Raw genomic sequence first — 14,160 nt, 5'->3', positions numbered from 1 at the left:
ATCCGTCGCCCGTGGCTGAATTTTTGACGCAATGATAAAATAAAACCGCAAATGTTTGTTTCTATGAAAGTATATATACATATTATACAATATTATGCTCAATTGACTTGTGTCAATATATATACATATTAAAATATACCGTACACTCCTTATCCCGGTGATGTTTCTAGTCGTTCCTAGCTCTATATACGCACACACACAAGTTTCTCGACCGACGGCTTAACCCTTTAGGGATAATATAATGGTATACATTCGGTGCGCAATAACCACAACCATTGCTGTCGCCATTTAACATTATAAATGCTCGTACCTATCACATTGTGTACATTGTGTATATCGTACCTATGCTTTAGATTATAATAATATTATATCCATCTGTATATTGGAGGAAAACGAATTTTCAAATAACCCATAGAATAAAAACAACGAAACGTTTGATCGCGTGTGTTTCGTCCTAAAATTCAATACTCACATACCTAACGAGATATCAAATAGCAGTTATTCTCTTGTGCAACATAATATTTAATAATATAGTACCTATATATAATTTAATGAACACAATTTGCTACCATTCTATAAATGTGGCGGCGGCAGTGGCGGCAGAGTACACAGACGGTCGAATAATAATTACGAGAAATCCATCTGGTCGTCGGCAATAGCGCATTCAGGTAACCCTTTTTACCGCGATTATTGTACACGATGTATAATATATATTATACAAAGTCTGGTGAACCTTTTTATTTTTCTCCTCCCCGCCGCACACGCCATTTCATGCCCAGAAGGCGTCTACAAATATAATATATAATTACGAGGGTCAGCTGTCAATGCGCGCCCATTGACAAATGTGCATACTACATATTATGTATTATTATATATAACTGTACAGCATACTATAACTATACTACAGGTATAAGGTACTACGCTTCGTTGTATACTCTTGGGCCTTGGAAATTATTTTTAATATAACTGTTTTATACGATTCCACGTTACTGGTAAGATGATCTAAAATATAATATCTTTTGACTGTATGCGAAATTATAAAACAATTAATACAAAAAGGAATCATAAAAATATTCTACTCGTAAACGCGCTACACCGTTTACGTTCGCTTCATAAAATAATATTTAGAACGTTTATGTACATATAGAATCTATGTATGCGAGCTAATGTACTTAAATTAAATTATACTCCATATTTACTTATCGTGATATTGTTTCTCTTCTCGAAATTATAATACCTAGACACAATATATAAATCGTAAAACGTAGATACATATTTCCTTGGAAATAATAATGTAGTTTGTTTCCATAGTCAATGAACAAGAAATTTAAAGGATCCATGATAAGAGACACTTGCAGCCCACACTCTCGTACAAACTCCTTTTCGTGTACACATACCTATATTATGTGAAATGTGATAGCAGGGGTATATATTGTACTAATCGTTAACCTGTGGAGGGGGGATTCGAAGAAACCATTTTGAAAACGCCATGTTTGGCTAGAGTTCTCTCCTCCAACCGTAAAAAAAAATTGATTTAAAAAATGTTATATAGACACAACGCTGCAGCGTCACTCTGCCCTCCCCCAATGTGTATAGTATTACATGTTACGACGACGAGAAAAAATACACGCATGCATCCTATGAATATATTGTTATTATACGACCTCATTGACGGTGCATTTACGTTGCGATTAGCTCGTGAAATCTGACTCTGACCTAGTCATCGCAATATATATCATATAAGAGGAAAGACGTTTTACTTTTACAAGCGGCGGCGGCGGCTTCATTGGGTACTCACATGGGTTTTGTTTGGGGGAGGGGAAGGGTGAGAATCTTGTACGACACAATAGTATATATATATATATATATATATATATATATACATTTATAAATAGATGACAATCGGCACCGGCGACGACGGCAACCGATGGAGTGATAATACTCCTATATGGAGGAGGAGAAATAAGAAAAACGGAAACAATGGACCTTTTTGCTTGTGACAGGACAAAAGGTAGGTGGAGGAGAGTCCCCGAGGATTCTGTGCGAGCGTACATATCGACAGAATACGAGATAGTCTGTACGAGATCTAATTACAAAAAAAAAAAAAAAAGAAAAAAGATGATGTATATTTTGTTTGGGCGGCGTTGGTTTGGTGTGGGTGTGGGGGTGGGGAAAGAATAGAACACAATGCGGGTCATAGTTGAAACCAATTCAGCCGCTCGCGAACGCGTAGAAAACTATCATTTTATTGTTTGTCATTGTTAGATATGTATATGAAATGTAAAAATAATATAAAAACAACGAATCCGGCGGTACGCGGCGCGTTCAAAAACAATATGTAAACCATTATACACGCCGAGGCGCCATTGTTCAGTAATAAACGGATTTCGAACAGAAATAACAATAAAAAGCGTACACATATTACATATAATATACATATATATAATATAATTTAAAATAATTTATATACAATGTGCGCCTAAACGATTTGGTAAAATCGAAAACTTACAATATACAATATTATCGTTGTGTAAACGTATTATATTGTAATACCGTGGTAAACATGATAATGTACTTGCCAGACCGCATTAAAAGGTCGCCACTGGATGATGGGTGCAGGGGAGGGGGTTGTGCGAGGATGGTGTGGGGTTAGTGGAACCGCCGCAGATCGTGTCGTCCACAGACGTCTGGCCACCGCCCTTTTTTACCTTTGAATATTTCGCATCACTTGACAACCATCGCGCACAAAAGGATTTTTCCGAGGCAGACACGTACCTACATACTATATATAGTATACACGTATTATACATACTTTGTGCGAAATGTAAATTCCGCGGCAAACCCTGCGGCTGCGCGCCGTAGAATTGCGAGTTCCCTCGCGCGAGTCGGGTCGTCCAAAGGGTGCTGTTACAATGGAACTGTTGGGTATGCCATCCCGTGGGTGTACGCGCGCGTATTACCTATATATTATAAATGTATCACCAAACTGCGTATTTTGTTTTACCGAATGTGCAGTACACCTAGCTACATATCAAATGTACCAACAACCGCGTATTATAGGTACCTATTGATTATCGAATAGGTAGTTTATTTACAGGAAAGTTATCACACTATATTATATAGGTCCAAAATTTAGGATATCATCACGCATAGGATGTACTTTGCACGTTGTATTGTATAATGTTTACGTCTTTTGCAGTCTGCAAGAGAACGATCACGTTTTTGAAGACGATACGCACATTTGACGGAACAAGTTTCTCGGTGAAAGGGTTAAGATGAAATATTTGAGCAATATAACACACACGACGAGCGCACACATAACTCATTTATGTAGATGCGCGCGCGCGCGTTACGTACATAGGTATAATATCATACAAACACAGGAGGGCAACTGTCAGACCAAGACAAATCGGACTACCGCCGCCATTATCATAGCCTATAACCTCTGCCGGCCAAGATTCGTTTTTATTTTTTATTTTTAATGCTACCTACTATTTCAAAGCGTACGTTTTAATATGTACATATTTATTTATATATATGTGTATACTGTATATAGTGTGTGTGCAGCAGCTGCCTGCCGTCGAGGTACATAATATAAGCCTTATACGTATATATATAGCCCTACACCTGATATATATATATAGCAGCCGTTGCGAGTATTGCTGCTGTACAGCGAGAATGATTAAGAGTCAAAATCCGTGCCGTGGATTGTAAACGCGGAATCCAAGTCTCATACGAATATCTATAGGTAATAGGTATACACATATACGATACACTGTAATGCCATACTGTATATAATATATTATTATAATACTATTATGTTATTATGCGCACGTCCGAAACACGTCAAAGATATTAGATAGCGCGACGTCCGTCCGGGCAGAAACGATATAATATTCTTCCTCAACACGAGCACATACATACATATTATCATATTATATAGGTAATATCGCGGTACACCGATATCACGGACATGTATAATATATGATTTATGTGCTTTCGATAGGTATAACTACCATTCCGATATATTTTTCCATACCATTATATAACATATGCTCTCCGCCGAAACGGGTCAAAAACACGCGCAAGCCGCGACAGCGATTGTGTTCAAGTATTAGATAGGTACCTGTACGACATACCTACTATATTACGAGTTAGTAAAATAATGGTGTGGGTACCACATTGGTACGACACATCGGTTACCACAATAGGATTTTCGTGATAAAATGATATAAAAAAGTTTTCAGCACGACAAGTTTGATGCAAGCGACCCTTACTAACGGGCTCGTTTTATGGTGACAGTCGAATATCATAATATACTTTCGTAAACTAGCTATACAATAATATATTAATATATCTATATGTTATTTATTATTATTATAAAATATAACTTTACTATAATGTAGGTTTCAATGGGTATGCATAAGGTTTTCGTTCTCGAACAACAACAATGATGACGGACTTGTAGTAGAAACTTGGTCGAACACGAGAAATAGGACAAGCATAAAACATTATAATATCTGGTGTATACCTATAACATTATATGTAAACGAAACCTGCCGTACTGTAAATTTAATTAATGTAATATGACTATATATAGGTACTATTCACTGTAACGCTACCCATACGGAAGTATTTATATGTAGGTGTATGTATATAGTTTATATACGCACTGAACAAATACGAATAAAATATAATAAGAACAGTGTCCGTATAAATAATAATTAATACATTCTCTGAAATCCTAACGGGTGTATTAATGTACATATATATTATATATAAGACGTAAACGGTAAATATATAATATATTATTACTATACATATTATTATACATTATTGTTACACATATTCTATATTATAACATACGTTTGAATGGAACACAATATTACAAGATTATACACACATTTACGTGTCGCGCAGACAATTGTGTCGAATACGGTATAACATTAGTATACGCATAACATCGTGAAACGTATACTAAGTCAGAAGTCTGTTTTTCGAATAATATACATATTATAAATATTATAAACCTGCAGTGTGCATTGAAATATAAAATGTATACCAATGGAGGAAATAATATTATTAAATAGATCCAAATGGACCGGCGGCGGCGGCGGCTCGCGTGGTGCATATGGGTGCACGAGCGCAAGGTCAACGGCGCTCGAGCGCGATCCGAACGCGATAAGTGAGGAAAAGACGCCGGCAAAACATGGCTGCCGGTGTTTGTGTACACAAGAGCCGAGTGACCATTATTATTATTATTACGATCAGTATCGCGCGAGAACCGTTGACGGTATCTGGTCGTGAACACACGAAATTCAATTTACGGACAAACACAATAATATATGCAGCCGAGTTAGTACCACACTTCTCATACACACCTGGACGATATACCATACACCACATTGTTATACACAATATAATAATAACAATTATACATTTATAATATATATATATATACGTATAGTATATGGTATAGATAAATCTTGTTTTACATACGTTATATTATATTGTATTTTGATGCATGTCATCTAGTTTTTCGAATTTAGGCGATATTTTTTTCACTGACTATAAAATACCCATGTACCAACATATTGCACAGTGGTTGCTCATACTATAGTGAAAAGGAGTAGCGTGACCCATCCAAGAAAAATTGTTAGGTTTGTATAATAAATTATTACTGGTGCACACAATAAGCAATTTAAAATTATTTAATAAAAATGAAAACGAATTTTATTGTTGACACTTGACAAGCGTGCTATTGCCCGTTAACGATTAGATCATTTCCAGAACACGAATTCGTCGTGACTGGGCAATGGAAGTACTAATATTATTTACATGCACTGACACATTAGCTGATAACATTCGGTATTTCAAACTTTAATAGCACAATTATTTTATGCATGTGACCTATTTTCATCGAACGTCATCAAAACTACAACACACCATATACCCGTACGCTGCAGCATTTTATTTTTTATTTTATTTAACCATAAGTTTAAAGTACCTACATTATTTTGTGTATGTGTGTAGATAATTTTTATTTATTCACACCCTATATATCATAAAAAAATTGTGTGCGCGCACCACCCTACGCAAAGCTCACAAACCGTCGCTGATAATATGCAACACACGTTTTGTATAACCCATTGTAACGCAATAATTATTGTCGATTATTTACGTTCGCGAGATTACAAGAACCGTTGGTAAACGAACATTGTTCGTCGGCTATAATATTATTATTTGAAGATAACCATTTTTAACCAAAATAGTATCTTATAGGCCAAATCTAAAAATTTAGTACGTTCATGTTATATAAATAAAAAACATAGACAATTATTACATTTACCTACAATATTATGGTAGTAACCGTTACAATCAAACTCGATGGTCTACACCGATTGATGAATTAACAGTAAAAATTGTATACGAGTATACCAAAAAGAAATCAAAAACTTCCATAATATACCTAATGAAATCTCGTGTGGAACAAAAGTTTCGTATTATAGAGGAGTGTAGAAGATTTTTAGTACTTTTCCATATTACATATATTATAAAATAAAGGTAGACTTCGATTTGGCCGAAAAAGGATGGCTACAATTTTGTTAAAAAAGACCTAACCCTTGTGTTCCAGGCTCCAGCAAAAGTAAACACGCGTATATATTGTAATGACGCATTTTTATGGAAATGTTAGTGCGCAATTATTGTATTATAATATAATATATTCATCAAAATTTAATGAAATCCCACACTGGTATCCGCGTTTGCGTTGTTATAAAATAATACATTTTACACGAGTCATCAACCACTAATTTTTTTATAATTTTATGAAGACTTTATTTCGAACACGGTAAGCCGTATACGGTAAGCGAAGCGCGACGTGTCATACGCTGTATCCGACTACTACTTTTAGCGGAGGCGTATAGTACCGCGAAGTTTTAAGTCGGCGCATATCAAATCACCTAGTATAATATGTCATGTGATGTACCTGCTATCGCATTTTTGTAGCATATTATTACTGTACATAGTGTAAAACAGCCACCACAAAGTCGACGTATCGTTTAAAACTCATTCGGTTTTCATGGAACTCCGCGTGCCACACCTCATAAGTCAGGAACGGTATAGCGACGATGCGCGACGATCGTTCTCGTACGATGCCCCTGCGGGTACCTAGTTACGAATTTGTTATGCCATACAGGGTTCAGCTGTTGTAGTATGATAGGTCTAATCAAACCGACCGGAAACAAGCAGACACACTCGCATAAAATATATATCGCTAAATCGATCGTCTCGGACTCGAGTGACTTTTATACTTATTTTAATTTTATCATAACGATGTACAGGACGTATACCTACATAATATTATGGTTGAAAACTCGGTTAGGATACCACTCGGTCTAGACGTGAAAGGGTTGATTTCGGGTAAACATCAAAAACGACTACCAACTACCAAGTCACATGATGTTAAAAGTTTAGACTAGACACGTTGCACTCTCCGTAGGGTCTTACATTTTTTTCCTTATCTAAGCACACTGTTGTACCTGTCCTACATAGATAGTTTAGTTTACAGCGCTTATTATGATATTACGTATAAATACGTACGCTGCTGCCGTTGCCAAAGCCGGTATCACATGGTCCTAAATATAAAATATTATACGACGACGACGACGACGGGCGCTTAATTATTTCCTGCGCGACGGATATATAATAAAATATATAGATATATCGTGCGTAATATTTTATTTTATATCGTATTGTGTTATAATGTTATATTATTATAAACGTGTTTATACCGCGTGCGCCCGACCAGATGCTGCAGGAGGACCTCCAAGTCGCGGTTGTTTTCGCCGAGTGGCGGGGTTATAGGTGATCGGAAAAACATTATACATCGCGTGGCCGACCGAAACTCGCGTAATCGTCGTCGGATCGTGAAACACCACGACGGCGTTCTCTTCCTCGTCGTCCGCGTGCCGTACACGGTAATTTATTGGCAAGAGCCCTGGTCGTCCCGCGCCCGAGTCGTATCATTATCTCCGATAAACGTTAATCAAATTTTGACGCACGCAGAGGAAAAGTAAAAAAAAAATAAACAAAAAAAAAACGTTTCCCCAACACATGCACATACGGATGAAAAAAAAAACAACTGATTTATTACTCTTCGTTTACTACAACAGTGTCCACACACAAAAATCCATTCTGTATAAATATATATATATATAATATACTATGCAGGCGTGGGTTTCCTTGGGATATTCTTTTTCGTAAAACGAAATTATTGGGTTCAAACGTGTATACTCACATACTCGAGCGCCGCGCGCGCATTATATTATTATGCCACAATTTCTGGCAGTTCTGAATAATTTTTTTGATAACATTATGTCGGAATAATTTATTTATATTAATCCCAAAAATTGCCCAAAGGCTTGTAACCCCGCACACCCGATTACAGACACAAAGTATATTATTTATTACATCAATCGATTTTTTTAAGCGCTTGTTTATACACATATTTTGATTTGTGTGCATTATACTTAAAAAAAGACATTTTTTTTACTATTAACAAAATAAATATATAGTAAACGAAGTATATAGATGATAGATTTATCCTACGACAGAATATATTAAATATACCCGAAAATATACCAATTTAAATTTTGATGAGTAGATTGTAGATAGATGATAGGTAAGATATCTACATAAATATTGTAAAATAAAATAACATATGATAGGTACATGACGAATATACGATGGCAATAAATTTAATAATTTTAACCGACGAATCGACGCTTCAAACCAAACGAATATAATATTATAGTATATTAATGTATAATAATATATAAATTCCTAAAATATAATAAAATGAAACTATATCATTTTTAGTGGATTTAACTATAAAGCTCAAACGCATAATATTATTATTAACTGAGTTTTTCTGACAATAAGGACATCATCGATTATAAACGACAGTATAACTGACATGAACATCTCTCGACGCGTCGTAAAAATTAAAAAATAATAATAATAATAATAAACCATGAAGGCGCGGCATTATCCCAGAGTATTTTAAGAATCCTGACACAAGTGACACTATTATTGCGTCCATCATGAATGTAAATAATTGATTCATTATATTACATTATTATACCTACCGTTTACCCGGTCACTGACGACAATCTATAAGACACGCGCGTGGTCACGAGACGACTCAGAAGTGAATCGCGCGCGTTTATAATCCATTATGCCCGTGAATGACATGCGTTCAATATGAGTATACGCACGCACGGGAATACTCGCAAACAAGTACGACAGTTAACATACGGAATGTAAACGCGTGTTAGAGTGCGTTAATTATGTCCAGTATATTATATTGTATTCATTACGTGCACCTGCAACGGGGCCTTTTTAACGACTAGAGAGAAAAACCAAACGATTACTGGTGGACCGTAGAGTAACAGAGAGACATGCAGAAAGAGAGAAAATGGGAGAGACTCGTGTACACCGATAAAGCGTTTTATTTTACAGAGCCACACGTAGGTGCTAACGCGTTGCAAGTGTAATATTTCTCGGGTACAATGAGCGGGCAGGAACCAATGACCATAGTATATCTCATTATATGTCTGTATAAGTATTACATATTAATATCATAACGATCGCGAACCAAGATTTTGTCATCATTGTAGTCATTTTTTTTTAAACGCGTCCTACCAACCAGTGTCACACGACCGACAAACAAGATTAATTCGATTATTATAAAAACTATACACATATTACTTATGTAGTTATTTACATAATTTAAACTATAGACTATAGAGTACATCTATACACACACGCGTCCTATTTACGTTCCAAGTTCAAAACGAAATTGAAGAAAAACAGGTTATACGTGACAATTAAAACGTTAAAGTTTCGAGTTGTAGGCCTATACTCACTAAAGTATACCTATAGCTGCATTATCAAAATTAATAAAAAAAATCTATTAATCTAACTATTAAAAACAATAGCTATCACGTAAACAAGTGTTTTGAGTTTCTAATCTAAATGTGACAAAAATTATGTTGCTACTTTTAGGTTTATAATAGCAGTTAAGATTGTTCAACTTTATTTAAAAATATAAAGGCTACGAGTTATTAAACAATGATAATTAATGAACTTTAAGCGCGATATAATAATATTATGAATTTATGAACGATATAATATATTATGTTGACGAAAATATGTGCCAGAAACTCAACAATCAAATAATGTAGGTACCTAATACAATTTAAAATTAAATTAAATTATTTCAAAATTATAATAGTAAATGTATAATTATATTTCAGAGAAAGCTTTCAATATTCAGTCACTGATTATATAGTTACACATACTCACATATATTTTGGTATATATATATAAAAAAAAAAAAATTTCTGTTCGAATTTTGATAATTAATGGATCCGAGGCCATATGCGTTCTTCGAAATACGCTAAAACCCCGACAGTCATTAAATGCGGTTTTTATGTCCAACACCAACCACAAAACTATAGGTACACATACAAGGCACTATGTATATAGGTGTTAAAGAGTATATTATATTATACGAAATACAATCTTTCCTCGCGACCATATAACTATTATTACTGTTACAAATATAATTAATATAGTATAGTAGTGGCTTACTATAATATATAGTACGTTAATACTACATCTAATATTCTAATTATATACTCGATAATTTTTTAATCACAAACATAATTTTCACTAGTTCATCTGAAAGAGTGTGTAGAACATCATGTGAAATGAGTAAATACCTCCGGCACTGCTCAATTAATTAGTCGTATTTGCCTACGCACATATAGTCATCACGCGGGAAAATATTATTGTTCACTTGTTATATTGCACATTATAGTTCATACACTTAGTCATGGTTATTAGTTAAAACTTTTTTATTATTATATTATAGCCTATAGGTATATCTCATGTGTAAAGAATCAACATTTTGTTTTTCACTTCCGTATATTTTTTAATATTATTATATTAGGTATAAATTATAACAATGTAAACCTAATATAGAAACAAATTTCAAATAATACAAAATAATTACGATTTACGAGTGTATACAACATCAAACGAATAACGACAATAATTGTCTATTTAGGTTTACTAAGTTTAATATCTTATGTCCAGAATTTTTTTTTAAGTACTGAAAATTAGTCGAATTGTTATGCATAATGAATGAATACGTGATTATAGTGAATCGATTTGACATGTCTTATTTGTTCCCTGTGGGTTACTGCGAAGTATTTGAATGAAACGTTAAAATACAATACACGACAAGAATAAAATTAAGGATTCGAAAATAATTCCTCATCGTAGCATTACGTCGCGGATTATTGTTTTAGGCAAGACTTGGAATTTTCGATAGAAAAAAAGAAAAAAAATGAATAACAAAAACATATATTATATAAATGAATAAAATGCGTATACGTCGTATATTATTATTTTTTTATTTATTAAAAATATGACAATTTATTTACAATCTATAAAATAAACATTGAGACATTTTAACATTTTAATGTTATATTACCTATACGTTTTTGTTATAGGTACAATAAATAAATGTTTGTATAATATATGCATAAGTATATAGGTAGTATAGTTTATCTCGAATTTATATTACAATAAATATATAGATGAAATAACCAAATTTAATTTTGTCAGTTAATTATAAAAATTGTTTGTCTATATGGATTATTAATCAGAAATAAACAAATACCGTTACAAGACAATATTCATTGAACCTATGAAATTCAAAATTATAGAAATTAATGTGCTATATTTCAAATTAAAACATAGAGAACTATGTTAAAAAAAAATTTTAAAACATTGAATTATAATGTATATTATATTTTTAACTCGATTCTTTTTTTCTGTTTACCACGCTATATTATTAATTAGGTATCCGTCTAATAATTCAAACGTTGAAAACTTATGGTGTATAGTATTTACTTTTTAATTCGTTTATTGTACTGGGGTATAATATGCGACCTAGCTACCTACAATTATATTATAAACATGCAATTACACCGAATGAACCTCTTGAAAGTTCTTACCCTACAATTGAATACCGATAACCGGGACATACAAATTCAACATTGAAATCGTAAATCGTAATTGAAAATCTAATTAACAGCTATTTTTACGTAGGTACCTATCACATATTGTCTATCTTAACTCGTAATCGTGTCTCGAAAACACGTAAATATTTCGTCAAAAAGCTTAGGTATCCTATTTTTTTTTAACTTTACAACAAACCTAATAGTCTGAATAAAAGCAAAGTATATAGTAAACATACAACATTTAAAATTACAATATTATTAATTTCTATCTGATTTCTAAATATTAAAGTGTTTTACTCGTAGGAAAAATTGTTCACATACAAAAAGTTATTTATAGAGACGCGATTCGGCGAATTAAAGTAACGTGCTCAACAGTGAATAACCCTCGACAAGTTCGGAGAAACTCGTTTCGTTCGAGCAAGCCTCGTCATCAAAGAGTGCACCTTATACCTATATTAAACTCAATATTTTAATGAATTTTTAGCGTGCAATACGTAAATCAAGTATTTACAGTGAATTAAAAACTACGTCGGTGGAAGACGAGTAATCACAAAATATACAGATTAAAAAAATGTACTTTGTATCTTATGTCTTTGCATCGTCGATACCCTAATATATTCTATATAATAATACAATATACAATATCACTGACCTTGTGCAAACATCCGGCGCGGCATTGGGCCACCGTGAGTGGCGAAGCTTTCATCAAGTCCTCGTCGGCAAACACCAAGTCTTGTACCGCTGCCGCGGTCGTTCCGCGGAACAGCAGTAGAAGCAGCAGAACCGGAGACAGAGCGACGGCTGCGCGAGCCAGCAATCCGCAGGAAACGGTCATGGTTTTCGCAAGTGATCACTGGTCGTCGAAGACAAAACTTTACAAGAATCCGATTTCACTGCGTCCAACAACCGAAACACGAACTCAACACGATATTATCACGATTTTTTACGACTGATACTCTTGGAAAATGTACAAATTAAATTTTATGTCACGAACCAGCAGAGGTGGTGTAGGTTATTTATAATAACAACGAAAATAATATTATTAATTATTACGAAACACGTCGATAACTTAACGGGCGAGACCGCGACGAGACGACGAACACGACAACACGACGAGTGGCCGAACGGACAACGACTGACTGCTGGACCGATAACGTAGTCGGCGGGACTGACCCGGTGCCGGTCCCCGCGCCACAGTTCACACAAAACGGCCGTTAGGGCGCAGCACCAGTCGATGTACGTCGATTTGCTGCCTCACACGATTCGGTTACGCGCTCGCAATCCGTTATTGGTATTTGGTATAAATAAACCTCTATAAAATATACCTTGGTAAAGGTAATAGACATTGGCGTAACTATAGTGGTATTTCGGGTCTTCTTATAAGTTTTTATTTTTTAACCCTTTTTGATTACAATTCAAATCATTGTATAAAAATAAAACTGTCATGGGTTCAATGAGGTAAATGTAAAATATTATTTTATTATGTATCAATAAGTAATAACATACATCAGATCGACAATGATCTTAAATTCTTGTTCTTTCAATATCACCATTATTATATACTTCCTTCATTAAATCTTCCTGATTCCTTAATTACATAACTGTTTTTATAAACTGTAAAATTTAAAATCATTTTATTGATTTGTAATAATGTTTTAATCAATAGGTACGTAATAATAAAAATGCCATTTTCTATTTATCATCTGTTAAATAAAATATATTTCAAAAACATCAATCAACGGTTATTGTACCAGATTATTTAGTATGAGCAGTAAGAATAAAATAAACAGAATAGTTACGATTTACCCAGAAAAGAAATATGACCGAGAAAAACCAGAGACGATTTTTATGCATAAATATACGTAAATCTCAGTTCGAATAGAACACGAGTACTTGGCTATAATACATAATAATAGTATATGCACCTATAACTTTTTTTTACTAAAATCCAAAACAGATATTCTGAGGTTGACAATTGAATAAAATATTTGAAAAACGAGCGCTGAAATAGATTTTGCGGTTGTTCAACATATAATATAATAAATGGACCGACAAGGTGACAACC

General features: G+C 33.9%; 1 protein-coding gene across 1 annotated transcript in view; it reads right to left on the bottom strand.

Annotated features, from left to right (window-relative positions):
* Positions 1-13,264, bottom strand: part of LOC114118974 (uncharacterized) — a 106,560-nt gene extending 93,296 nt beyond the window's left edge. The window contains exon 1 of the mRNA XM_050202398.1: positions 12,748-13,264. Coding sequence (XP_050058355.1) covers positions 12,748-12,930 — 183 coding nt within the window. The 5' untranslated portion in view covers positions 12,931-13,264. The remainder of the gene's footprint in view (positions 1-12,747) is intronic.
* Between the last annotated feature and the right edge of the window lie 896 nt (positions 13,265-14,160).

Source organism: Aphis gossypii, chromosome 2 (genome assembly GCF_020184175.1).
Source record: "Aphis gossypii isolate Hap1 chromosome 2, ASM2018417v2, whole genome shotgun sequence".
Classification (NCBI taxonomy): Eukaryota; Metazoa; Arthropoda; class Insecta; order Hemiptera; family Aphididae; genus Aphis; species Aphis gossypii.
Note: the sequence above shows the minus strand (reverse complement) of the source record. Positions and strands in the feature narration are given on the sequence as shown.